Here is a 27,631-nt window from a genome sequence, read left to right on the forward strand (position 1 = left end):
CTCGTGCAGATATACCTTGTGGTAGCACGTGATGTCGCTGCGGACATCAACTGAGACTTCAACCATGATAGAGTGGGAGTATGGATTGAAGTTTCACATACTCTGCCAGGGTGATCGGTCTCGATCGCCGCGAAAACCGTGAAAGGATGGCTGCAGCGTGTGCGAGTACTGCGGAGTAAGAGCCGAAGCACCGAACGAGTGCTGCGAAATATCTGTCTCTTAGTACTGTGAGTGGGTTGGGGTGGCGGAACCTGGCTTGGGGGAGGGGATCCTAGTCGAGCCCCTGTTAGGATTTCCCTGTCTCGGACGGTCGGAGATCGCCGGCAAAACGTTCTCTGTGGTGTGGGAGTACGTTCGACGCCGAGGGCCCACTATTGGTGTACTGAGTGCTCGCCCTTCAAGGAGGCCTGAAAAGGAACTCAGGATCAAATCAAGCCAAATCTGGTCAAAATCCTGCTGTCCCCAATCCCACCTAATTCCCACAACCCAATCCAACGTCCAATTTCCCATCCATTTATCCCATCCTTTCCGCTACTTCCCAGGGGAGATCAGGGGAGTCTCCCCGGGCCCGCTTCCTCGGTTGTGGGTCGCTGATGTAGCATTTCCCCTATTATTTTATTTTTCCACCCAAGGGTGGTGAAAACATGTCTTGCCTACGGGCCTCCTCTTTTATTTTCCAATTGGGTTGAGCCTGTTGTGCGTAAGCGGTGCAGGCGGGGGCATATTATTTTTATTTCCTTTTAGTTGCCCCAACCTAACAAATGTCCACTTGTCACAGCACGAATTATGTCGGCTTTCTCGTCCAGGGTAAGCCTTTCTCGTTTCTTGCAGGGCTCTATCTGCTAGTCAGGAGGGTTAGCGGCGCGCTTGCTCACACACACCACGTCCGCGTTCACGATAGCAAGGCTAGACTGATGGAGGCCTAACAAGCTGAGCTTGACAAAGACATGCGTTCAAAGGCACGGGGAAATATCCGCACAAGAGCGAACACAGAGCACAACACACAAACACACACAAAAAAAAAACATGGATGGATGGATGAATGGATGGATAGGAGCGCCCCCTTTGAAACGGGGTGGTGGCAATTGCCACCATGCTCAGCAACACGTGAACTGCAACAGCGCCATCTATGAAATGTGGCACGAAACTTTTTTACTGCTGGCGCCATCTCGTGAGCTTGACTCAAAATTAAAACTCGTTTTGCGCTGCGCAGTTTGAAAAAAGCGGCGGGCCGAAGATGCTCCGCGCTGTTACCACTGACTCGCAATCAATAAATTTTGGGGTGCTGTCTACAAAATAGACCAAAAATGAACACTTTTTCGCCTTTATTTCTCGAAAAAAGGTTCGTTAAATCGGGACAGATCACGGAATCAGTTTCGTTATTTCGGGTTAGTCAAAGCATTGAACTCTATGGGCGTCTGAAGGGGAATTAGGATATCTTCGTTAAATCGGGATTTTCGTTAAATCGGGTTTCGTTAAATCGAGTTTTGACTGTATAATGGAACATATTCTTTACATGGAAGAAAGATGTCGTCTCCTTGAAAATACCGCACACACTAGACCATCGACGCTTTGGCTGGCTTGCCAATTTGCAGTTTCCACGCCCAAAGCTGCCGAATGATACCTCCCGGCTTTTTCATCTCTTTGACACACATGAAGGCATGCAGCAGTGCTGCCCAGCTTTCTTTGTTCCATGCCGCTCCGGGAAGACATCCAAAAGTGCTTGCTATGCAGCGCGAATCTGTTCGGAGAGTTCTCCCTGCATGGGATCACAGCGTTGCCGCAGTCTGAGGCATCTATGTCGCGAAAACTGCCAATATTTTTGTAAGAAAACTATGACAACAATGTGTGAATGCCCCAATGAAGCACTCGCAAAGGCGCTAACAAATGCTTATGCGTGCTGCCAATCCTTCTCAAACTAGTTCGCGCTGCCACCGCAAGGCGGCATTTATTTCATGAAAATCGCCACTATTATGAATCACAGGTGATCAAAAGCCATTCACTGAAAAAAACAAAACATTGCCTTCTATATCGCTTACACTGAGAGAGAGATATTTACCTCACATAATACATGTAAATTGAGTGGAAGCTCAAGCATTCTGCATTTACAGAACCAGTTCACTCAAAATGCCATTCAGTTCGTAGATTCTCAGCAGTTTGGAAACCTGTCACTCAGGTCATAAAATATAATTTTGAAAGTAAGCACATGCATGCCTGCCCAGTTAATCTGTTAACTTAGGTCACGACCTTTGAGACTTTGAACATGCAAACATCCATCTGGCTGTCATAGCCGGTTAATTGTGCAAACGCTTGGCCTACAAATAGGCAGCCTAATAACTGTTTTCATTTCTGGCTTGGTTGCCAATGTGCCTTGAAGCCTCGCCATTTAGTTTTCCCCACATCTCTTTCCGGTATCTACCATGAGCTACACCATGGCTGCTCAGATCCATGCTTTTTATTTTTTGACACCAAGCGAAAGCTTCTAGCTATGTGAGCTGCACCAGTAAAAAAAATGCTGAAGTATTTAAACTTGGCACCTAAATGTGTGCCTAATCAAGAAAGCCAAAAAAGTCAGCACGTCCAATGACCTGGCATTTACAAAAAGCATCTTCTTCATCAAAGTCTTCACTGTATGCCATCTGTGGGCAACAACCCTTCACCAACAGGCCCAAAATTGTACTCTGCTAAATACAAACATCTGAGTTCATTCATGTCCATACAAGAACTTGGGTATGAACTTCAGGAAGAACGGCCGAAATTCCCAGCCTTTCAATGCAGCGGCACAGTGGGTAATCAAATTGGTGCAATATTTCTTGGATTTCTCCTTTGTGCACATCTGCAGGACAGGCCAAATTTATGCCCCAAATAGTCCTGCGTGTGGACAGCAAGTATGGTTCAATGAGCACGGCCTCTCTCTCTTTCTATATATACTATATATATATATACTAAGGCAAAGACTCACCCCAATACGTGCATCTGGCATGAGTCCAATGGCAGCCATATAGGTGCTGCCAGTTGTCTTGATCTTGTCAATGGCTCGAAACTGTTCCCCATCCAGCAGCTAAGAAAAAGCAAGGAAAGCCATCATGACTACATGGCTCTCACAGCACAGTTACCACTGCGTAACGTGAGATTCAGCAACAGCTGTTGACATTTTCATTTCCCGATACAGTACAAGCTCGCTAATTTGGCCCCCGGTAATTCAGACATCTGGACAATTCGAACTGCGGGTGCACTCCCAGCCAGTGCCCACATAAGTCTAGGTAACACCCATGTAAGCCCGTGTAACACCTCACTCGAGGTTCACTGTGCTAATCTGTGATCTTACAGAAAGCTGTCGATAACCTGCTACTCTTCCATTGCGACATGATTAAACATCTCAAGTGTGGTTGGGCTGAGATCGCTAAAGAACACATAGCTGTTCTGGTGTGAACTGCATTGTCAGGCGCTCTAAGAACAGCTTTTCTTGCTGCACGCTTGTTGTGAGCTGCCACTGCATCAAATTTCTATAATGCACTCCAAACACTTTTGTATTTCAAGTTCCAGGCCTGTAAACCTACCGAGTCATGCTTGATATTACGGATTCCACAGCTGGGGTGCAAGGACAAAATGGCTATTCAAAATCGAACTCCTCTATTGGGAAAACACCTGTGGCAACTTAAACAAATACTACACAACCAACTGCACAATGGCCACTTATCCAACAGCACTGAAGACATAAATCTGCATTAGAACTATCAACTTCACCAGTAAGGATTGCAAATAAGAGACTGCTATACATTCAGCACACATATCAAGATTGTGAGACCACTGAATGCGAGTCCCGTTTCTGGTTTAGTGTTGCAAGCACGCAAGCTAAGTGCGCATGTGGACAAAGGTCCAGCTTACCCTGTCTGCTATCATCGTCAGAGGTATATGTGCTCGTCTCATTTGTGGTAGTTTCGAGTCTGTTTTCTTTGACGTTCGTTTTCTCTATTTGCCACTGCAGCACCACATTCACATTTTCCAGTGATCGCAGCATGCACGGCGTGGCTTCGCTGGTGCCAGCGGCTGTAGGCCACGTAGATGAAGCGAGCGATCTTAGCTCCCTGGCCTGTAGCGCTTTGATTCTGTTTCTATCATTTCCCTGTTATCAGCATCTGCATGCGACACGAACAGTGAAAAAGACCGGTCGGGTTGCAGTAGGTGTCCAAAGTGGTCATAGATAAATCGCTTGTTTTTGGCAGTGAACAGAACTTTATCGCTGTACCGAAACAAAAAATGTGGTCTCCAGTGGCAAGGTGGGAAAACGACTGTCGAAAACAGGAGCAAAACAATTGCAAACCAGAAGAACACGCCTGCCTCTGATGACGACAAGCAAATGGTGTAAAATGGATCTTTGGCCATGCGCTCCGCCTGTTCGCATTTCATTTGACACCGATAGTACGTCTGCTGTACCCAGCAAAGTGTATATTACCTGGTCAAACTCTGCGATGATCTCGTTGAGTAGTCGCAGACACTCAACACCCTGGTTATTGCCATCCAGCTCCATGTAGAACTCGTGAAAGTTTGGAATGGAGGCAAACATGACTCCCACACGACTGTACGACTGGTGGTACAGCTCCTGAGAGAAGGACGAAAAGCACAGATTAACCTCTCAGGAAACAACACTGTGTTGTCAGGCTAGTTTCACAGTAACCACAGAGTAGTCGGCTTAGTATTTCATTCATTACATTGCCAGTGTCCTATGACAGTGCTAAAAATGCCGATTGAGACTCCACTGACTACAGTGCTTTCACTGCACAAAGTGCAAATGCTTTTTAGGTGAAAAGGTGAACAGTAATGTGATGGTGGTGGCACGAAAAATGCAGATAAACTATGCAGTGCTGACATGAAACTGTAAAACTGATAAAATGTTCATCAAGTGCTTTCATAATGAGAAATTTCACACAGCATTAACAGACTATGCACTAATGCAGTTAATTTATTTTATTGTTGACCTGGCTGCAAAGCTTAGACTTGGGCTGTTATTTTAATGTTTACTTTTTGTGTAATTGCTTTGTTTTTCACAACCTTCTATAATCCTGACACTAAGAGATTGCAGTAAAGATAAATAAATAAATAAATAAATGAATGAATGAATGAATGAATGAATGAATGAATGAATGAATGAATAAATAAATAAATAAATAAATAAATAAAACACATTTCCAAAACATTAAGGCCACCTAAGCCAAGATATCTTCAGCAACACTGAAATGTCAGAGTCATAAGCCATCATACCATGTTATTCCTCAGCTGATTGTCCAGGAAGTGCGTTGCAACATGAGCAGGAAGCAAGTTGAACAAAATTCTTCGGTTGCTGCTCTCTAGATCATGCATTTCCTGTTTTTCTTCATTGGCCTGCAAGGGAGAGAAGAGACCGAAGTAATGCATGAGAGACAATATGCAAGCATTCGGAGTCTTTAAAGGGACAATGAGGAGAAATTGAAGTTGGCTTGTATCGGCAGAATACCAGCTCCTGATTACAAAAACGCCACTCATACGGACAACAAAGCTCTTGTAACGTAGAAAAGAGCAAGAACCAAAATACAGGTATCGCCGCCACAGGCCAAACTCGCAAGTACAAGCGTAGTGACGACATAGGACAAAACAGTGTTGCTAGAACCAATAGTTCTAGTAACACTGGGACACGAGAAGGCATGAATCACTGAGGCGCAGCCAATGCATGTGCAAATCTCCTTGACGTCACCAGATGGCGCCACTACCCGTCAGCTACGTGCGTTCCTGCAGCAGCGGGACCAATAAGCGCCTGATCATCGGCGGTAGGCGGGCTCCCGGTATTCCGCTAACGGTAACAAGGTACACGGTATGCTAAAGGTGTCTATTTGCTAGAACTTAGTTGACGACTTCGAGAACGGGATCCATCTTAACGCTGGCAAAACGCCGGTGCAAACCTAAACGAAGTGACGGTAGCGACGGCTGCAATAGCCAATAGATGCCTTCAACGTGCGGCCGGCGGTAGCTTTCTTTTCGGCTGCTGCCAGGCCGCACTGCTGGCCGGCAGAAATCACGGAGTCTGCGTTACGTCATGTGCACGTCACTTAGTCCTGTGTCATCATAGGAGAATCCCAAGTTTGAATCAGAGCGGCGGGAAAAACTTCTTCAACTTCGAATCCAAATTTCTTAGAAATAAATGCATCTTTCGCTGCCGGCCAAGTGGCAACAAAGCCATGAAATGCCGAACTATTGGATTTTGCTGTAAAAAAATATTAATAGAGCTCTCCTCAGTGTCCCTTTAACAGGTGACATAATCTTAGTACAAAAGGGGGTTAGTACCACCAGAATGAGGCTTCCATGGCTACGATCGAAATTGTGAACTGTACTACGCATAAGCATACTCGGAGTAGGGCAATGAACATTCAGAAATTTGTATGTTTAGTTGAATTTCTGGTTACATTAAGGCTTGTCATCACAACCTGCCCACTGTGGCAGGTGGCATAAACCTGCTAACTGCATAGTAACCATATTCTTGGGTGTAACCAGATGCATATAAATCTGGGCAGGTTGCCACATGCCAGAAGGAGCCCAGAAGGACCAGGAGGGTGAACGGCTTTTTCTGCAAATGTGAGCTTGAGTGCTAGCACGCTAAAATTAGCTGAGGTTCCTTTCGCAAAACAGCATCACAACATTGCACAGAATGGTTACGCTAAGTACGTATTGTGCCAGGATCAGCAAGCATAAGAATTTAGTTCTTGATGAAACCACTCCTTTCACCAGTTGCCCGTTACCGAGTGAAATTGTGTCACACTTATCTTGCACAAGTAAAGTCTTGTTTTCTATTTTTCGCAAAGCTATAATGATAAAAAGAAATTATGAGGGTGCTTAATTACCATTATGTGATGGCAATTCATTAGCATTAGTCATCTCCTTGGTTTTAATTGCTTCTCTTATACTCCTTATCTTTTCCTCATATTTTGTTATATAATTTGCCTTCTATTTCTTTACTCATTAAAGACATACTTGACGGCTCTACATAAAACATACATTCTAAGTGTATAGCTTAGAGACATTACCGTATTTTTCGGTGTATAAGATGCGGCTTTTTTTTCGAAAATCTTGCTGATGCGTCCTATACAAGGGTGCGTCTTATACCCGAATTTTTCGTTTTTTTTTTTTTGCGTAGTTCAGAAATTACTCAGGTTCATGTTCAAGCTTTTTTTTTCACCGAAAAAATATCACTACCAATGACGCAGTTGTAACACGGCTGATACTTCAATACGGGGACCGCCATGCGCAACTTTTTTCAGGTGAACTTTATCATGAAACGGTGGGGATGATGACTTCCGCGATCGCAAACACGCGACTGTTTCGGAGGCCCCAAGCGAAAGTAATGTGAAATGCCAAAAAGATGGCGACAATCGCGCTTCTCGCCATTGTCAGGACAAGCCAGGAAAAGCCAAGACAAGCCGGCGTTCTTTTTTAGCCACCCTTTGCAACATTGCTCCGTGTACGCAGTAAGTACGTAGTGCGAAGAGAATGTTTCAGCTGCGTTGCCTCCAGAAATGGGCGAACTTTTTGATGGCACATTCGAAGATGAAGACTTTGAAGGTTTTAAGTAGAAATAAAATGTTGTTATGGACATATGGGAGGGTTCTTTCGCTTTTTCTTTCTTTTTTCCTAAAATGTGGGCAGGTATGGCGTGAGTGTTGCCTTTTTCGATCACTTAGCATTGCGTAAGAACTTCTCACAGCTACGGTGCATTTCGCGATGGTCGCGCAAGCGTGTTTAATTAAGCCTCACTAGCCTAACTGGGTAAATTGGGGTGCGTCTTATGACAGCCTGCATATATGGCGGGCACGTCTTGTACACCGGAAAATATGGTAATATTCTACATTAAAGACATACATTAAAGGATCTTTGCTCAATTTTAAGTTTGCTTGCTGGGTTCATAACCAACTCTTTTGGTAGGCCTGTTTTGGAAGGCCATACACATTTTCTCTGTACACAACACTACGCCGGATGCCGGCTTTTCTTCACAATCTTCTAATGCTAATGCATTAAGACAGAGCATAGCAACAACAAGATGTTTGTTGCCCTCACCTGCAAACTCCACAGAAAGTCTAGACGAGCAGTCCACTCCACTTGGCGTCCGTGGATGAGCACAGCCATCAGCATGTGGATGATGCCCACCACAGCCAGTACATGCAGAGGTACCAGCATGCTGCACGCAACAGGACATAGGCACCAGCATTAGGCCAGTATAAGTACACTGCGCTGAGCAGAAAACTCAATGGCATGGTTCTAGGCTGGTCGGTTCGATTCCACTGAGACAGGTCAGCTAGAATGATGGACACAGGCGACATAAGAGGCAGACAGGAGGCAGACATTGCTTGCAACTTGAGAATGCAGCAACGTGTCCTGTCCACCTCTCTGTGCCATCCAAAAAGACAAAAATTTGACGCATATGTGGAGAGATTGTTGCCTTAGTGTGTGCCAGACTTACGAAGGAATACTTAAAAGAATGAAAGGCTCGGTTTGTGAATATGAATGCGCAAATAATACAAACAGTTGGTGACGCTAAAGAAAGCATGAGACCTCAGGGGGGGCTTACGTAGCAAGCCTACAAAAATGTCACAAAGTTCTATTAGCACCGATTTGCAGCAGTTAAATTCAAGAAGCCGTTGAGGCGCTGGTGCTAGTAACTTCATGCAGTTACCTAGAACAAAGGACACAAGCTATTTGTGCGTACCGTGCATTTCCCTTGATCTTAGTAGCTACAAAGTTCATTCAAAACGAACAGCAGCGGATGAGAAGCCAAAGGAGACTCACTGGGCACTCAGGTCGTAGCAGTGGAACACATGCGCGTGTGAAATCTCCACGAGGGCCAGGAAGGCAATGGCCATGGGGCAGAGCAGCAACACCTTGACCAGGAGGGGTAACCGCAGGAAGGCCGAGGCAGGCAGCAGCGTCAGCAGGCAGCACACCACCAGGTACTGGGGCAGCGGGCACACGCGGTGCGGCCACTCCGCGCCTCGCGGAACGGCAGGCAGCGTTCCATTTGCAGCTGCAGCTTCCTCGTGACAATCGGCCATGCACGACAGCTGCGATGGTCCAAGATGAAGAGAAAGACAGTTAAGGTTTGGTTTGGTTGGTTTATGGGGTTTAACGTCCCAAAGCGACTAAGGCTATGAGAGACGCCGTAGTGGAGGGCTCCGGAAATTTCGACCACCTGGGGTTCTTTAACGTGCACTGTCATCACACAGTACACGGGCCTCTAGAATTTCTCCTCCAAAGAAATTCTAGCCGCCGCGGCCGGGATCGAACCCGCGTCTTTCGGGACAGCAGCCGAGCACCATAGCCACTGAGCCACCGCGGCGGCTTAGAAAGACAGTTAAGCTCTCCTTAGTGTGTTTTGCATACACTTAGCAGTACTCACTGCAGCCAAGGGCATGAAGATAACACTTTCGCACACCCGGCTACACAATAAACAGCAGGAACTGTAGCACATCAAAAGCGAAACATGTAAATGCTCATCTGTAGGCTTTTAAAGGCCATAAACAAAGAGTTAAAAAAAAAAGTTGGAGCATGAATAAGACATAAATTTTACGAGAAGAAGGGGAACAGGCAAGAAATTTGATGAATTTTCAAGTCCTGAAGAAATGTGCTATTGCCATGAATAAGAAGAATAAAAAAGAAGGAAACAGACCTGTGTATTAATTGGAAGATCCACTTAAAAACAGCTTTAAAGAAGTGGCATTGAGCACCGCATGTAAAGAACTGCCACACTGTGGTAACAAGGATATAAAGTAATGTTTAGTCATGTTAACTATAAATTAAGCACATTGTCAACAGCTCGCAAAGTAATCCTTTGTTAGAATCAATTATAATGGCATACTCTATGCATGGTAATCCACCAAAAAATTCTTGCCCAATGCAGTACTGAATGGTTAGCCAATACTCAGTGCTCAATGATGAACGCAAACATTTTGGAAACCGCACACCGTTTTTGTTCACACACCTTTTTTATTCGCAACAATGAACAATGAATAGAGAGAGACCTTGCTACACCGTCAATGCCATGTAATGTAGAGCACAGACACTCTTTAATGTGTAAGGTTCCTGCAAAATTAAATGTTATGGAAAGCAACATAAATTTATAGATGACCGCAATGCAAAATCTTCTGCAGAGAAATTGGTACTTCCTGGGCTATAATGTATTTCTCCTGCTCCAACAGGACTATAATGAAATAAATACAGCAACAGCCACTAAGAATGCAACACCTCAAGGGAAACCGAATTGTCGGTTGCCAGCTCTGACAGAATTAAGCAATTGATAAATTTTTTTTTCTATTTACTGTCATCAATGCACCCTTAAAGCACTTCTACTATATAATGGTACATGAAAAGAATTCCAACAATAAAAAGCCAAAGTACCATGTTGACTTGAGCCACAGAGTAGATGAGAAGCAGTGAGAAAACCGTGATGACCATTCGCAGAACAAAATTGCGGCTGATGTCCCAGTGGATGCACTGCACAACAAATGCGGTGAAACGGAAAGTAGGAGCAAATAAACATTCAGGTGATGTTGAGAAAACTGCTTGTCTAAGCTTGTAACGGTAATTCTTATTAAAAGCAGTAAAACAACAAACCTATGATATACAACAGCTAGTTGTGGAGAGAAGAATATGTCTCAAAACATTTTCGTTTAATGTGATCTTGCACGGTCGACACATTTGCTGGCAGCAGATACAAACTGCACAAGAAAACCACACAGAAACTGTGTGGACGAGAGCTAAGAAAATCAGCAGAATAAATTAACTGGTTTTCAAAAAACAGTTTGCTCTGTAACAAGTGCAGTAACACACACAGTGCAGTGCTTTTCACAAATTCACAAATGAAAAGTTGCTTATGGAGTTAGGAGGTCCCAGGATAAAAGGGTGTTCTAATTTTTGCTACCGCCCAGTTGTGAGTGAAGGTATTTCCAGCAGCTAAGATGAGAACGGTGCACTTAAGTGGCTGCACTGTGACTGCGCGCCAGGGAAAAAAGTGAAGTTGCATGTGGCTACACTAAATTCCTGGAGCCCTCAATCCATGAACTACAGAAAGAAAGCACATACTGAACAAAGAATTTTTCTCACCACTGCATTATTCTCAAAGGTTCAGAACATTCATTTGGAAACAGCATTCAGACACAAGGTCGCTCACAACAGTTACTTCGTAATGCCTGACAAACACCCTCCCTCCATATATGCTGAAGTAATTTTTGTATATCCAGCGGACATCTGAGGTACTCAAGAAAAAGACATATATCCAGTAGATGTTCTGTGCGTGACTAACATAGACGAGCTGCGGTATTCTTTGAAGACACATGCGTATTCTCAACCATTTCGGCAAAATTGCAAGCTTCCCCCGTCATGATCGACTGATCATGACAGAATGACAGATCATGACAGATCAGTCAGAATTCACTTGATGTTATTGAAAAATTGCGTAACTATATAAGGCCACAATTGTGAGTACAAAAATACACAAAAGAAGATGGTTAAGCCTACCCTGAGCTGCGCAGCCAGGACCAAGATGAGGAACAGGGAGACGCAAACAAACGCAGTCACCGAGAGCACCACGAGGATCAGGGTTCTAAATGACAAGGACAAACACACGCAGGCAGCACAGTAAATTATTTCTGTCCGGACCTTGAGTACACGGCTGCAACAGGTTTCAACCTGTAGAAAATGAGACTGTATCCGACAAAAAAAAAAAAGTTTAGGAGGCAAAGCCAAATGCTAGGCACTATGCAGCAATTAGTTGAGGCAAACCAGTGCAACATTAAAAGCGTTTATCGTAAAGAAACTGTCATCCCTTGTTCCCAATTATCCAGTTAAAACAAGTTCAGGCATAACAGAAGAGTAACGATCACAAGTTCGTCGTACCTTGGCAGCACAGTGGCCTCCACTCCACTAAGCAGGAGTAGGACCCCCAGGATGCAGGCGAGGCTGTTGCCAAAGCCATGGTCCTTCTCCCGGTGATACTAGAAGAGCAGAATGAATTTTATAATGCTGAGCGATGGATTGAAATGTCTCCGCTCTAGCCTCCAATGAACAAGACTCCAATAACCAACAAGCACAAGGCATAGCCTGGCAAACATAGATCTACAAGCTCAGACAAAGAACTAAAACTGACACACACACACACTCTCACAATTTCACATTCACGAACAAACACACACACATGCAGATTTGCAATTGACTTTTTTACAGCACTAGTTGATAACGACAGCAGCCCCCTGGATCAGCGAAGGAGTGCGAGGGAGCCATACAGAAGGACAGGAGCGTAGGACAGCTGTTAAGCTGCACTAAGTGTGCAACGTTGCTTCGTTTTATCGACACTGTTTTCAGTGCACATGTAGAAAAGCATAACACCTATTGCAGGTTCTTGCATTACGTAGCATAGCGTAAATGTTTGTTAGTTAATATTAGAGACGCAAAATAAGCTTGAGATATCTGAACTCAGTTCCAAGTGGAAGTGGAAAGCATGGGCTGGCTTTACTTGAGGTGCCTCCTCCGCTTTGCTGTAGTATAATGAAATGTTACACTCTAAAACCTTCTGTAGCACATACTCAGTCATGCTACAATTTCTCAAAAATGAGACATCTGAAACATGGCCACAACCCTGCATTCAGCTCAACACATATTGCACCACCTTGTCAGCTGTTGCAAGTAAGCTAGGATACAACTGAGAAATGTCTGCATTCAGGCCAGGTTAATGAGTTTTAACCGCCTTATCTCCCTGCCATACAGCAGCCAGGCCAGACTGGCAGTAGACAGCTTAACCCTTTCAGGCGCTTTGTACACAATTGTGTAAGCGGCAAATTTACAGCTTTTTCTGAGAAACTGGAGCACTTAACCGTGATTTCATTATTTAAGTCAAATTGAGCACCCTTCTTGTTGCAAATAAGTTGCTTTTTTGTACCATGTAGCGAATGCAGTAAATAATATTTCACGTAAGAGTGAGCTAGGTAGCACTTTGTCCGCCGTTTTTGTGCAGACAGATTTTGCCACGAGTGAAAACATTGATTGTTTTTGCTCAATTTCGAGCGTAATGTGAATCTTCCAAACACAAAGCGATTCCACGATCCCTAGGGTGTTTACCTGAGACACGAGAACATTTTGATGTTATTATTTCTAACAAATCTGACACTTTGTACTGAATTCTCCACATCGTTCTAAGAACTGACCTGCTGGTCTTTCACGTTCGAAAACTAACAAATTCCCTTTCTTGAGGCCTGAATATACTACTTAGGTGAAAAAATAATTGATTTCAGTGAGAACAAAAAATTGCACCTGAAAGGGTTAATTCTTGATGCATGCACTAAGCAGCAGCACTCAGAAAATTTCTTTGAGCTTCTCCAACTGCTCACTGCATTTTCTCCTGCCTTCAATCGTACAAACCACATTTCCACTAGGCACATAATACCTTGCTTGCAATAGCATGAAGCTGTGTGAAACTCGACTGCCACTGTTTTCACACCTTCACCTGAAGCTTCACAAGAGTGATGAGATGCTGCTCTTGCCTGCGGGTCGTAAGTGTGCAGCATGCAAGTGAGGTGCACGTGTAGAGTGGCCAACTTCACCTGTTCTTCCTTTGCTTTGTCCTTGAACCAGAGGGTGACCATATTGACATGGTTGGATTTCTCCCGGTCTACACTACGGGCTTCAATGGCCTGGGCCAGGTACTTGTTGATTCGATTGCTTGGCTGATGGTACACCACGGAATGCCTGCCGGGACAAGGGAATAACGTAGTTATACGACTTAAGAAACAGTAAGGTTAAAAGAAGGAAAAGACAGCCAATGTGCACACTTAATTGAGCTGAGGTTGACAAGTCTGTAACTATACTTATTTCCTATCCTTTTTATTTAGAAAACAACTATGTTATCATGAGTTGCAGAAAGAAAAAGTCACACGTTTTGACAACGTATTCACTGAAAATCTCGAAAGCAGGCTAGAGTATGAAGAAAAATGTGTACCTCTTTTTTAGTGGCTTGTGAAGTTTATCGGACATCTTGAACTGAAAAGGGCAGCATTACGAATTAGCACACACAATAGGAGAAAAAAATACAAAAAGCATAGTAGTAATGGCCCCTACTTTGTGCAAATCAAACCCTATCAGCCCTAAAGCAAGGCAGCATGTAAGTTGCCTATTGGCTGCTGAGAAGAAACCTGCCCGTTTGGACTTACAGCAAGGTAATGCTGTAAGTAGAGCTCGCTAAGCAAAACAATCGAAAACTTCCAACAGCAGCCATGTTTGAGTCAGAGGACTCAAGGCACGAATGCAAAGCTGCAGAAAAAATTATGTAGCTACAGCAACGAAACTATTAGCAACAAAAATATCAAAAACAAACATCTCTTTCCTCAAGTTCCAGTGACAGCAGCCATCCCTGCAGTGCATCACATCTTATCATATGCGTCACATGGCTAGTTAGTAGCTATATACCTCTACAGCAAAGCCAGAAATTATAAGAATATCTCCTCTTAATTATCAGCATCAGTCAAAACCTGCCCTTAACGTAAGTATAATGTGCACACATCAAAATTTGGACTGTTTCATCTTGCCAGTGCACCACTTCTGTTTTTTTTTTTCCTTCTTTCTCAAATACCACATTATGCAGGCTGACAGAGAATTTTCTGCCTCAAGGGCTTTTTTCTTTTTTTTCCCCTCCACACCTGCACATGAAGTAATGAGGCAGCTCACCTTCTTACTGGGCTGTTTCTCAGCAGTGCCACTGGGGCCAGGCATGGCCATGTTGGCAAAGGGCACATCAATACTGTACTTGATGGAATGCAACAGCTGCACCACGACGTTGGAGACGTTCTTGAAGGACAGCTTGCGACCCGCCATGCGTCGCACTTGAAGCTGGTTGAACAGCATGGTCTGCTTCCGGGGGGAACCGAACGTATAGTTAGACAGGGCATCATAACTTTCCAAGCGCTACAATGCATACAGTAAACAAGGCAAACAGTTTGAAAAAGGAGCCCTTGTGAGACGTGGGTGGGGCCATGGTTTTAGACTCGTATCACACAGAAATGTTTGAGGTTTTTTGAAATGATGATGCGTTTATTCAAAGACCTTTTTAGTGCAGGTGCACAAGTGGCTTTAACAGACAGATTAACTAGATTAACTTAATACATGGTTTAGTTTGCACTCAAGACGTATAAGTTATCTAAAGCAGAAAGAAAGGTAAGGTCGAACATGTTCAAATTTCCTTTTTAACAGCTCAAATTATAACTAAAATAAACTTTTAAACTGCCTAGTAACCAGTAAAGTAAAAGCCCATATCTGAGCCAGATCACAGAAAGAAAAGGAGTCTTGCTCATTCCTCCAGGCCAGCTAGGTTAGGCTGCTTCCGTGACCTGGTGAATGTGCCATGCAAGGAAGTAGAGAAGTGTGAGAAGAGATGTAACACCTTTCTCCTGTGTGCAGGTGGTCGGATGAAGAAAGTGTTGACGTTGTGTTCCCGCAGGTAGCTGTTGCGTTCTTGCCCTCTGCCAGGTTCCACCTGGTACTCGCCGTGCAGGCACTCCACAGTCGCCTCAGTCACGTGGACACGCCTACAACACAGCATCCCCACGAACATTTTGCACCCTCTACAAAGTCAAACCTACAACACCCCCATGGACATTTTGCACCCTCTACAAAGTCAAAGCACAAAGTTTGCACTGCTACACTTTGCCTCCCCAATGAAGGCCTTCCAGTCAGTGACGTCCACCAGTTCTCATGAGGCATCATGGTTAATCCCCTTGCACCTGGTAGCACGACATCATAGGGGGCTGGCAGGTGCAAGGGGATGAACCACAGATTAAACAGATTAGCCACCGCATCACATGACAATCAGTTGGTGCCACTGGCTGGACAGCCTCCTGTGAGAGGCACCTGCCAGTTCATTCTTGAGCTGTATCGAACTACAGGGCGAGAACTCTCTGCAGTGTAATCCATGTATAAGGTAGAGCACTCTGTATGTGACAAGAGTTCCCCTCTGCTACGCCTTCACATGCTGCCTTTCCCATGGAAGCTGCATGCTTTTCTAAGGTAAACTTCGTTGGTATAGTGTGCCATAATGAAAAACTCCTGCTTTCACCTGTTAGCCAATGATAACCTTATATAGTTCGGCAAGGGGAGGAGACTCTTTTGAATGTGTCCTGTGTGATGTGCCCTGTGTGATAATAGGATTCAGTTGGGCTGTGCCCTGCAAATTTCAAAGTGGGTGATCTCATTGGGTGCAAGGGGGACATTATGCTCCTATTACTGTTTCTTCTTCGCTCGAAGAAGAGTTGTCCTTTTCCTGAAGGTTTTTAATGCGTTGGCAATAGAACCCCCATTAGCGCAAAAATCGTCCAGCATTGGCGGCAAGTGAAGCCTCGAAAGAGATGATGCAAAGTGGAAGAGAGAGAAACGGCGAGATGGAGAGGGATGGAGAGAGAGGAGGGAGAGAGAGGTCAAGTCAAAGAGTACAATAGGTAAGAAAAAAAAAAGAAATTGCCCAGTAGAGGTCAAGTCAATGGGAGACAACCGACTGGATCGAGCGAGTGGAGAGGGCTATGGCATGTCACGCGATAATCAGGGTGTGCTACACAGTGTCAGGGTGGAACACTAATGCTAATGCATACTCTGAATCGCGTAGGTTGTCTGAGAATTGTTTTGTCCCCCATTCTTGTTAACACACTCCTCGCCAGAGATTTTAGGATTTTAGTACACCCACAAAGCTACAGTGACTTAATTTTCACCTGAACTTAACGAGTTTTGCTCTCTCAATCGAGGCTATCAGAGATCACTCACCCTGGTATGCCACCAGCCTCCATGGCATTGGCCAGGGTGACATCGTTGGACCAGACATCATACTGCCACTTGCGCAGGCCCAGCACCCCACACAGGACCCGGCCTGTGTGGATGCCGACCCGCATGTTGAGCTGCACCTCAGTGGCCTCCACCACGGACCTGCAAGGTGCATGAAGGGCATGTCACGTGCATCTATGCTACTAGCACTGTAGACAGGCATCAGCCAAAAAAAAAAAGAAGAGATAATTGGAAGCCCTCAATGCACAAATGCACCCTATCAATCATTTATCATGAGAAATGCACACACACTCAGGATTTAGAAAACACAAATTGAAGGAACACTGAGGACAGTCTGAAGTTTACCTGTATCGATAGATTACCACATTCTGCAACAAAGGCACTACTTTCACTGCAACCACAGCTTTTAAATGCCAGAAATAGCCAAGAAATGAAGTGCAGGTGTCGCCACCATCGGCTGATTTCACAAGTAAATTGCTCTGCATCAAAACAGTCTCTTGGCCATGTATCCCAGTCGCTCATAGTGGCTCTCATAAGCCCACGCAATGCCAAATTTTTATAATTTCACCCCTAAAAGAAGTGACAACAATTGCATGTGCTGGAGCAGGAGCTCAAACCTAATGCTTCCAGTTCCACTGCTGGTAGCAACACTGAATTTTGTTTGTTTGTGATGATTAGATGCCTTGAAAATTAGTTTATTGCAAACTACAAAAGCAATTTAACATCATTAAATCTTGAAGGCTGTTTTTTTGGTATAATTAAGCTTAATACAATTGTGAAACATAAAGGCTAAGGAGCTTTTGCTGATGTTACAAAAAAAATATGAAAAAATAATGAAGAAAAGGCCTCCTCTTTTAAGAATACGCTCCATAAGTAAAATGCAGGCTTCTTTTGCAATACATGAAAATTTCTATCAATAAATTGAGGATTTGCAGTATGCAAGCATTAATCTCCTCTGAAGTGGTTCGCTAAAAGAAGGACGTAATGAACTAGGGTTTAGACTTTTCTGTTTCCAACCTTTGTAAATTTGGCATACTGCTATACTTTCTTCGGAAAGAATTGCTTTCATTACATATACATACATATACAATTTTTTGAAAGTTAACAAGTCTTTCTATAGAAAGGCAAGCACACAAAGGTTGTATAATGAACAACAAAGCAAAAATGCTCACGCTATAGCGTCGATCATGTCCAGCCCCATTTCCACGGTGCAGTGAGCGTGGTCTGAACGTGGCTCAGGCAGCCCACTGACGCAGTAGTAACAGTCGCCCAATATTTTAATACGGAGACAGTGATTATCCTGGAAACAAAACAGCAGACACCTTTTAACAAAAGAAAACTTACAATGTCTAGCATTACTTTCACTCGAGCCAGAAACAAGACATTTGCAAAAAAGATGCAAGAACAAAAAGTAGCAACGTGGTTGCAGACTTACATTGGCTAGCTGGTCAAAGCGGCCAAAAAGCTCATTCAGTAGCCTCACGAGCTCTTGGGCACTGCACTGTGATGCCAGCACAGTGAAGCCCACAATGTCAGCAAACAGGATGCTGCAAGAACACAAATACATTTCTCTTAATATGAAGCATGCAAGACAGTGAAGGAAAGCAGGGAAAATGAACTGTTATCCAGGAATCCACAAGAAAAGCTTCGAATTAAAAAAAAGAAGAAATGAAAACAGAGAAAGCGGAGGAAAAAGGGCAAACTTTTGGCTGCTGACGATTTTCTTATCTCTCATTTTTGAAATGCATCCAACAAGTGTTCTGTTTCATTGTACTTAACCACATTTGCCTTCAACTCTTGTGTTTTAAACAAAACAATTTTTCAAAATAACTTGGCACAGCCATTGTTTAAAAGATTGCCTTTTACAATCGCATTTCACGCATTGCATTTCAGGAGAAATTTTTAGCAATGCACATTTCCTGAAGTGTAAAATCAAAAGCAGAGTGTAGCATATGTGCTCGAAAAGAGGTAAATTCAGGAATAGCTGCACGATGCACAATTTACTTCAGCAGCTCGTACTAATTAACATCGGCTTTTCATTTGAAATTTGTGATTTCACCTCAAGCAATAATGAAGCAACAAACTAAATTTTCCATTGCTTTAAGAAGAGCATAACTATGTAGTCACGTTTGTTAACAAACTTTAACAAAAGTGGTTTGGTTGATGTGTCCAGGAAACCTCAATACTGCCTTCAATCATGAAACAGGTGGTCTTCAGATTATGATATCTGCAGAGTGATGTAAGCCACATACAGTCACGGAGTGCATAATTTCTCCTTGGGTAATGAAGCTAGGAAAAGGAAAATGCGCACCTGACATTTTCATGCTTCTGTATGTAGATTTTATGAAACTGGCCAGCTCGAGGGGCAATGATGTCTTCTTTCATCTCCATGGCAACATGCTGAGGCAGTACACTGAGCAGTAGTCGTTCCTATTGGGGAAGATAAAAGCTGACAGATCAGCCAAGCCGACGCAGGTACACTTTATTTCATAGATAACAAGTTGCTTAACACATGGGCACCAGAAGCACAAAAACTGTGCATTGGTTAAAAACCACCTGCCGCTGGAAAATGCATGTAGAAAAAAACAAAACAATTCAACACCTGGAATCTTTGTCCATCATACACGTACATAGCAGTCTCTTTAAACAGGTCCCACAAAAACCTAGAATGTGATTTTTGAAGGCCCAGATGCACTTTATATTGCAGCATGCAGCAGACACAATTTTCAAACTTAGCCATGCCATACCCAGCAAGACTTGGAAAGCAAGCGTGCAGTGATTGGATGCAAGTGACTCAAACCAGTTTATTTTTCTTCAGGTAAAGTGTTTCTATGCCGTTTTATTCTTGTCAATGTAGTCTATTCTCCAGCACTGAATCTACAAGAACTTCCAGTCTTTGTGCCATCAGAACAAACGTTGATCAGAACTAACCATTTCATTTTTTCCACACTAGGCACATTATGCTGCACTTATGAAGAAGATAGCACTCTGTATTACGTGTTCTGCTTTGGTTTTGGTTTACGGGGCTTTAACGTCCCAAAGCTACTCAGGCTATGAGGGACGCCGTAGTGAAGGGCTCCAGAAATTTCGAACACTCGGGGTTCTTTAACATGCACTGACATCGCACAGCACACTGACCTCAAGCATTCCATATTCAGGAGATAAAGAAGCAAGAACATTTATTTCACTCTTTAGTTTGAAGCGCAATTCGAACTTCAGCCAATTTCTTTTAATGGCGGGCCGATGCTCCCCGCGCGTTGACACGCGGCAACAGCGATGCGACGCGCGTGCATTCGGGAGGATCTGGGTTCGATCCCCAGTGCCCAGTGCCGCCGGGCACCCACTGCTTTTCTAATGGGTACAAGATTTCCTCTGGCCCGGTGCTCGGCTTTTCTGGGGGAAATGCTGGGGAAAACGGTCTTGGACAAAATAGTCCAAGCGCACGCGTCGATGCCGTATGTCATCTCTGCCACGCGACCTTGAAATATAGACTGATGGGGGGAGGCCAATAGCCGCGGACGCCATGTCCGCCAAAAACAAAGGAGCCCCGTTTCGCTCCAGACTGCTTCGAGAGAGAGAGAGAGAGAGAGAGACTCTTTAAATGAAATACAGAGAATTTAGCCGGCGTTTCAATATCACTGGCATGCTACTCTGCATAGGGAGGGGAATTTGGGACAGAAGAATTTGGAAAGACAGAAGGAGAGCAGCGTGGAAGAGGTAAAAAAAAAAAAGAAGATAAAATGCGGCATTATCGTGGTGCGCGGTGCATTTTGCGCAGCTTGAGGCAGCGCAGGCGTTGTAACCGAAAGCAGTGCACGGTAGACATGGCAGACAGGTATGTGAGAAAGGAAGCAGCGCGCGTGAGTGTGAGTGGGGCAATGCAGTGCCCTGTCATTGGAGCAAAGTGACATCACGTTGTTTGTTCGATCATATTTCCACTTCCAAAGCTTCGGCCGTCTTCCTGGGTTGATGGGCGCGGCGGTATAGCGCATCGGCGCGTTCGGCAATGTTCAGAGATGCCAGGCTGCGTGGAAACCCAGTGGGGTGCAGGTTTGGCCTGTCGTTGCACTTCTGTGGCAATGGCGGTCCAAAAGGTTCATAGAACGGAGTTTCCACAGCACATTTGATTCCAATCCATTCCAATCCAATGTAATCTAATCTATTCTAATCCAATCGTATCCAGTCCAGTCAGGCCGCCGTTCATGTGCACCGCCGTCGCACACGGACGGCGCGAGATCGCGTAGCAATGTTAAGCCGCTGGTGGTTGGCACAGCTACTGCTTTCTAGCGACGTGAGTCGAGCCTAATCTCTTCAGCATAACGCCACAATCGCGCTCCTAGCGGAGAGCGCAGGAGTTAGGCGCCGGTGGTGGCACCGCCGCGGCTTGCGACGGCGAGAGTCGGTCGCCCTTCTCTTCGGCGTGACGTCACAAAGCACCTGTTGCGCTCCTAGCGGAGAGCGCAGGAGTTAGACGCCAGTGGTGGCACCGCCGCGGCTTGCGACGGCGCGAGTCGGTCGCCCTTCTCTTCGGCGTGATGTCACACATGACGTCATACAGAGGTCAACTAAAGGTCAATGGTGGCACCGCCGCGCCACGGCAAAGGCTGAAAGTGCAAGTAGTAAAGCTTTCGCTTTAATAGCGCGCGCAGCGGTAGCGGCGGCGCACAAGCGCAGCAGCGCGCGGCTGCGGCGAAAGGTCAGGCGACGGAGTCGGCGGCTGTGGCTACCTGCGCCGCGTGTGACGTCACTCGGTCTCGCGCATGCGCAGAACTGGCAAATCTGTGCACCGACTCACGCGAAGCTCGGCTCCGACCCTCGTAGTGAAGCTTTTCGCGTCAAAAAAAAAAAAAGGAGGGGGCGTTGGGGGGGTCTGAGGAAGCCAGGTACTACACAAAGTAGCTGAGCGCCTTAACCACTGAGCAACCGCGGCGGGTACTGGCTCCTTACTGCCTTACGTCACGGCGCGGTTGGGGTGTCTGCCGAGGTATGAGCCAGTTACTGTTACAACCGGTACACTACCTGCCAAAGCTTATGTTTTAGCACACAATAATTACGACCTGACCAAGGTTCACGGATGATATTTCGCCGTGAGCCTCGCGGGAGCAGCAGCAGATAACTTACGAGTTTCTCGTTTTCGTCCTCCATGTGTAGACGGGCGTTGATGCAGTTGCGCGTGTCCAAGAAGGCCTTTCGTTGCGCATGTTCCATGATGGAGTGCACGAAAACGCCCACCAGGTGGCCGCACAGAAACACCAGCACATTGGCAGCAACCTGCAAGCACAAGGAAACAACCTCCTTCAGCACTTCATAAATGTTATGCAATGGGCTACAGTCTGTGCTGCACTTCTGTGTTTGGTGACAGCACCTCTGAAAGGCAGAGGCACAGAAGCAGTTCTTTATTCACAGTTCTGTGTTGTGTTGGGTTCAATGGCACATAGGCAGCTAAGGCCATCATGGGCCAAGCACAAGGTGTAGAAAAGTTTTCTGCAGAATTTTATAAAAATGTTAAATGTGGTCGGTGGTGTAGAAGGCCTAAACGTTAACTATACTACCTAGTGATGCTAAAAAGAAAAATTTTAATAATGGCCACTGGTAAAAGCTTTAAAAGAAGTCGGCAAACCTCTGCAACCATCCTTGGCTGGGCAAGGATGCTATTCACAGTTCTGACAACATAGATTAAATTTTCTGATGTGGTTTCTAGCTAGAAAATACTGTTGCGTCGTTAACCCCGGTACGCCTTAACAAACAGCAATATCGCAGGACCTCCGAAAACGGCCGGCACTGTGAACACTTCGAGAAGCGGCAAGTTCTCGACGTCGTGATAGCCACTGGTAACCGCATACTGTGAACACGTGGTGAGCATGTGCACTCGAGTCGCAAACAAACTCAATGAGCTGCTGACGGTGTCAAGATTTGGCCGCATGCAAGGACGTTTGTATTCTGAACCTGAAGGGCGCCAACATCTCACAGCTCCGCTGAAAAACGAGAAGCTATTTGAGGGGTGGCAAACAAACAAAAAAAAAAGTGGACGAGAGCGCTCCGACAGCCGGGCGCGCCTTCAAAAAGCCTCGTGTTTTCTCTGGCTTGTCTCCTGTCCTCCGTCCAATCTAAATAACCCGCTTTTGTTGGAAGTCTGGCCGGAAGACGCTAGCAGATTGCTCGCCGCCCACCGCAGTCGCCGCGTTCGTATCGATAACGCCTTCTATCATCTGCATTCATCTCCCACCCTCTACCTTAACTGCTGTGAACATCTGGGGGCAAATCAGTGCCGAGAAGGGTCGATAACCGCCCGACCTTAGCTTGAGCAGATAAAAACAAACGGCAGCTAAAGAGCAGGAAATCGCACATCGCCACGTAGAGCACAAGCGTAAAGAACTCTGCATTTCCATAGCTGTACACGGCCGCGTATACACAGACAACCCCGCACGTCGTCGAGGCCTAGCGCGAAAGACGGATCCATTCTCGGCATCTCGTCCTTCGCCGATAATAGTTTCAAGTGCAGCCCTTGGAAGGCTGCGCGTTAGCGAGCAAACAAGAGAGCTATAGCTGCATGCACCAAGGATTCTCAGACGAGGAGGTCTTTGAACGTGCGGACAACACGAGCGTCATTCTATCGGGGCATCTCTGACGAGCTGCGGCGCACAGAGAGAGAGAGAGCACGGCCGCGGGAATACGAGCAGTACGCACAAAGCACGAGCGCTAGTCGGGGGCACGCGGCGATGCGCGACCCGGACGCCAGACGCGCATTCGTCCCAAGAAGGGCGCGATGGCGGCACCCTTCTCGCACGACGAGCCAAGAAGGCGAAAGACGATACGGGCTCCGAGAGGAGTTTCGCCGAGACGCAGTGAGAGCGCTCTCAAGGCGACAGGCGAGCCCGCAGTGCGCCGAAAGAGAACACAAAGCGCGCGGCAGTGCTCTCCTTTGGAAGGCGCGCTTTTATGCGCCGCGGACGGTCTACGCGTCGCGGCCGGATGGGTTACCCTGGGCGCCGCGACGATTCGATCGCGCGCGGAACAGGCTGTCGAGTGCGCGCTGACGACGCGCAGGACCCCGAGGGCGCGCCCGGTCGGCACCGTGGTTTGCGGAGTTGCCGTTGAAGCGACTGCGGTTGGAGGCCCTGAATGGAATGGAATTCGTATGGGGTCGAGCCAATTTTGCGTGGTACCGAAATGGGACGGTGCCGAAGGCGGCAAACGCCGAAGGTGGAGGTAGAGGGAGGTTATGGCTATGGCACATGGGTACGGACTCCGGAACAAGACAGCGAAGGAGGAGGAAGGAAAGCATTCGCGCTCATCCTTTTCCTGAGGGAGAAGGCGATCAACTGTGCTCCGCTACCTGCGAGTTCCACGCCTACTCGTTTGCCTGTACCTTCGCTGCATCTGCGGTTCATTGAGTGTGTTGCAGCGAACACACGTGATGATCAAAAGGAAATGACATTACTTCGACTATCTAAATGAATAAATTAACTTTATCTGCACACGGTAGCTTTACCTTACCGTATAAACTTCCACTTTGACTGCCTGGCGAAAAATTAGGACCTGTAGTTAAATACAGCGTATTTAATGCGAGTTCCAGTTCATTTCTCGGGATAACACATTATCATCGCTGGAGTTTCGCGTGCGGCAAATACCCGATCGATCAAACAGATATGCCTTCCCCTCTGTCCGATAGTTATCTCAAACATTCCTTGTGTCTCTAAAGTCGCTTCGCCAGGTACCCAGCTCAATCCCAGCCCTTGCTCGTATATGACCCGAGAAAACGTCGGATGCCTGCAGTCGCTGAGGTCGTGAATTAAAAAAAGAGCGCACGCACGAAGAACAGAGTCGTGCCCTCTGCGCAGTCAGATGCGCTGTCACTGCGGACTAGTCCAGAAACAACGTCCACCTATGGCGAGAAATCGTGTTTACCCGATTATCACTACTTATAAAGTTTTGTTTGCCGCGACTTAAAACTACGTAGAATGCTTAAACAACAAATACAACGCGTTCTGCCACCGTGACACGGGTGTCTACTGTACGTATAATATAATCTCGACTGCGTAATTCGATTCCTGCCGGTGTACAGCGTTTGCGAGGCCTCCTTTCCTCTGCCGATCTGCCTTCGCTGGCACCAGACGTTGGTGACATTCAAGGAATCCGACTAAGAGACGACATCTGCTCGTGGTAACGTGTTGAAAGTACAAACAACGCTTATGAAAGTACGAATCCGGGGCGGAGGTATCGACGGAACAGGCTCATCAAACAGAAAAGGATACTGAAAGAAAAATTGCACGCCCTCTTCTGGGCGCAGATCATTTACATTTGGGTCAGAGATGTTAATTACAGTGAGCTCCAACGACTGGCCGGGTGTACCTAATTACTCAAAAAGTGTATCTATCAGGGAAACTTAAACAATCAAAATGAAGGCGGAACATAAAAGGCACCAATACCCGTGCAGCTCAGAGCTATAATTAATATTGAATGTCAAAGACGTGCTGCATCCTCGACAATTAATGCACGCTCAAATAAATTCACTGGCATTCTGTGTGTTTTTCACTATACAGGCTGTTCAAGCGTCCCATTGTTAGTCTAATGTCTGCGGGAATCCCTAAATATGGAGTAAATTTGTAATGAGGGACTAATTACTCATTAGCAACCACCCAAGCGCAACCACACGGCTACAAAGGAAAGCTATACAGCTTTCCCAGAAACTTCGTAGTTGAAAAAAAATTCGTAGCTGTCCAGGGTTCGAACCCGGGACCGTCCGTCGCCTGTCTGGGATAGCAGCTGTACCAAGTGCGCTAACCAGGACGGCTAACATGGCAGGACGAGAGCGAATTGATGAGCAACTCCAAGTGGGACCGTTGTTCCTTCGTGGGCGTTTAGGGATGCTAATGAGTAATTACTCCCTTATAACAGGCGTTCCATTTGCAAACGTAAATTCTAAACAGGCGCCTCTGCTCTAACGGCTGTGCCCCAGTGAAAAGGCAGCGAACTCAGGGAAGCGTCGTCATCCAGCAGGCTGAGGCGTACCAATCTTTCGCGTTCGGTTTCGTGAATAGCTTCTGCGATGGTAGCCTGATAAATTCGGTAAAGATGCAAATCGATCGTCATTTCCTCGAGAAAAAAAAAAAAATCCCGCGTTATTTCTCGACTTAATCTCCGCAGTTCTCCTCTTCGTTCCGTCAGGAATGCATGCATCGACAAAGGCAGCGGCACACGCAGCGATATGACACCAATATTGTGCGACAATTTATTCTCACGGAGAACAATTTCCTCCCGACGGCCGAGGAAATCAGATGGCGCCATATCCGGAGAAGAGGCGGCGCGAGGAGCCATTTCAAAGCCCAACGCGTCCCATTTTGACATTGCGACGGTCGATTTGCGGGGCTTCTTTAAGCGCCAGCCCATTCCCTTTTTTTTTTTTTTCAGCTCTTTCAAAAAGTTTAATAGCACTGCATTCATGAGAACCTGCGATTGCTTCGCCCTACTGCGAGTAGTCGAAAAGGATGACTCCATGTCCGCCCCAAAAACAGCGGACATCACTTTCCCAGCCAAAAAAATTGGCCCTTGCGTTACTTGGATTCTTTCTTTTTTTTTTTTTTAACCAGACGCTGCCCACTGCTTGACCGCTGCTTCCAAGAGTCCATATGTGTGTGTATACTCTTGTCAGCTGAGATGCCAACCTCGAGGATCAGCAGACTCGCGCACTATCATTCGTCGCTTCTACATACATAGACGCCATGGATTTTTTTTTTCACGACGTCCGCGGAGTGGTGACCTCAACGCTCCATCTTGCCCGCCCCGGTTTAAACTCGTTCTCCCAAAAATAAACTGCCTTCAGCGCTGGTGCAGAGCCCCCACCACGAAACTCCATCCAATTCGGCTTCGATCTGCGCGGCCGTCCACTGCTTTAAATAGAAATGTTTCATCAGTGCACGGAACTCGCCTCTTTTTGTTTTCGTGGCAAGCGCCGACACGCTCGCTTCAAACGTACGTCGGGCCGTCAACAACGCGGCGGTTCTCGCTGACTGTCCTGAGCTATGGATCGAAGGGTGATGATACCCACATAGCAGGAATTGTGACGCCATGTCGCAGAAATTTACTAAAGTCATTAAACGTCCTCCTTATCATCTGTTACTTCAAAAATGGGTGATGCTGCACGGTAACGCGCCGGCAAAGCTAAGTCGAGCATGAAAGCCGCACGTAAAATAGGACACCTAATCACCTTATAACTAGGGGTGTGCGAATAACCCTATAGACTCCTTATAGACTCTATTTCCTTCCTATAGATATTTCCTTGTCTCTTGATAGTCTATAGAAAAAAGTCTGCTAAAAGTTGGTTTGGTTTGGTTATGGGGTCCCAAAGCGACTGAGGCTATGAGAGACGCCATAGTGAAGGGCTCCGGAAATTTAGACCACCCGGGGTTAAAGTATGGCCATGTATGTACACTCTAAACAAGAATACACCTATCTGGGAGTAAAAAGAGATTAACCAGTCCTCTAGAGCACACTCTCTTATAAAGGGGTGTGCGCTAGGGGACAACTTTACTCCCTTTTTAGTCCTTTCTGTTTAGAGTGTATATATTGTCTATAGACTGTCTACAGGACTTGTACTGCCTGTAGACTAATACCCTCTCACAGGGCCAGTTTCAGTGGCTATCGAGTCGAGAGCCTTCGAAATTCTCTATCGCGATCGAACTCGAAGAAGGTGCGTCTCTGCTACACGGCGAATTTCAATGGCCATTGAAATGGTTCTCGCGTCTTACGCCAAGCTCGTGTGGCGCCACAATCGCTGCGTTGGCTTTTGCGCAAATAA

The 27,631-nt window shown here is 45.9% G+C and overlaps 1 protein-coding gene across 3 annotated transcripts in view; it reads right to left on the reverse strand.

Moving 5' to 3' along the window:
* LOC149342005 (adenylate cyclase type 1-like) overlaps positions 1 to 27,631 on the reverse strand; it is a 203,058-nt gene that overhangs the window by 13,772 nt on the left and 161,655 nt on the right. For 2 of the 3 annotated variants that reach the window (XM_089544305.1, XM_089544302.1), the window contains 17 exons: positions 21,955 to 22,104; positions 19,145 to 19,263; positions 18,269 to 18,380; positions 18,006 to 18,133; positions 16,816 to 16,974; positions 15,446 to 15,590; positions 14,734 to 14,916; positions 14,009 to 14,049; positions 13,614 to 13,758; positions 11,914 to 12,011; positions 11,536 to 11,620; positions 10,417 to 10,512; positions 8,812 to 9,083; positions 8,083 to 8,203; positions 5,263 to 5,382; positions 4,457 to 4,603; positions 2,963 to 3,061 (listed from right to left, as the gene is read on the reverse strand). In XM_089544305.1, the coding sequence (XP_089400431.1) occupies positions 2,963 to 3,061; positions 4,457 to 4,603; positions 5,263 to 5,382; positions 8,083 to 8,203; positions 8,812 to 9,083; positions 10,417 to 10,512; positions 11,536 to 11,620; positions 11,914 to 12,011; positions 13,614 to 13,758; positions 14,009 to 14,049; positions 14,734 to 14,916; positions 15,446 to 15,590; positions 16,816 to 16,974; positions 18,006 to 18,133; positions 18,269 to 18,380; positions 19,145 to 19,263; positions 21,955 to 22,041 (2,157 nt within the window). In that variant the 5' untranslated portion in view covers positions 22,042 to 22,104. The remainder of the gene's footprint in view (positions 1 to 2,962; positions 3,062 to 4,456; positions 4,604 to 5,262; positions 5,383 to 8,082; positions 8,204 to 8,811; positions 9,084 to 10,416; positions 10,513 to 11,535; positions 11,621 to 11,913; positions 12,012 to 13,613; positions 13,759 to 14,008; positions 14,050 to 14,733; positions 14,917 to 15,445; positions 15,591 to 16,815; positions 16,975 to 18,005; positions 18,134 to 18,268; positions 18,381 to 19,144; positions 19,264 to 21,954; positions 22,105 to 27,631) is intronic. The other variant, XM_089544303.1, reaches the window with a different exon arrangement.

The sequence above is a fragment of the Amblyomma mixtum genome, chromosome 5 (genome assembly GCF_055824585.1).
Source record: "Amblyomma mixtum isolate Tamu chromosome 5, ASM5582458v1, whole genome shotgun sequence".
In the NCBI taxonomy this organism is placed as follows: domain Eukaryota; kingdom Metazoa; phylum Arthropoda; class Arachnida; order Ixodida; family Ixodidae; genus Amblyomma; species Amblyomma mixtum.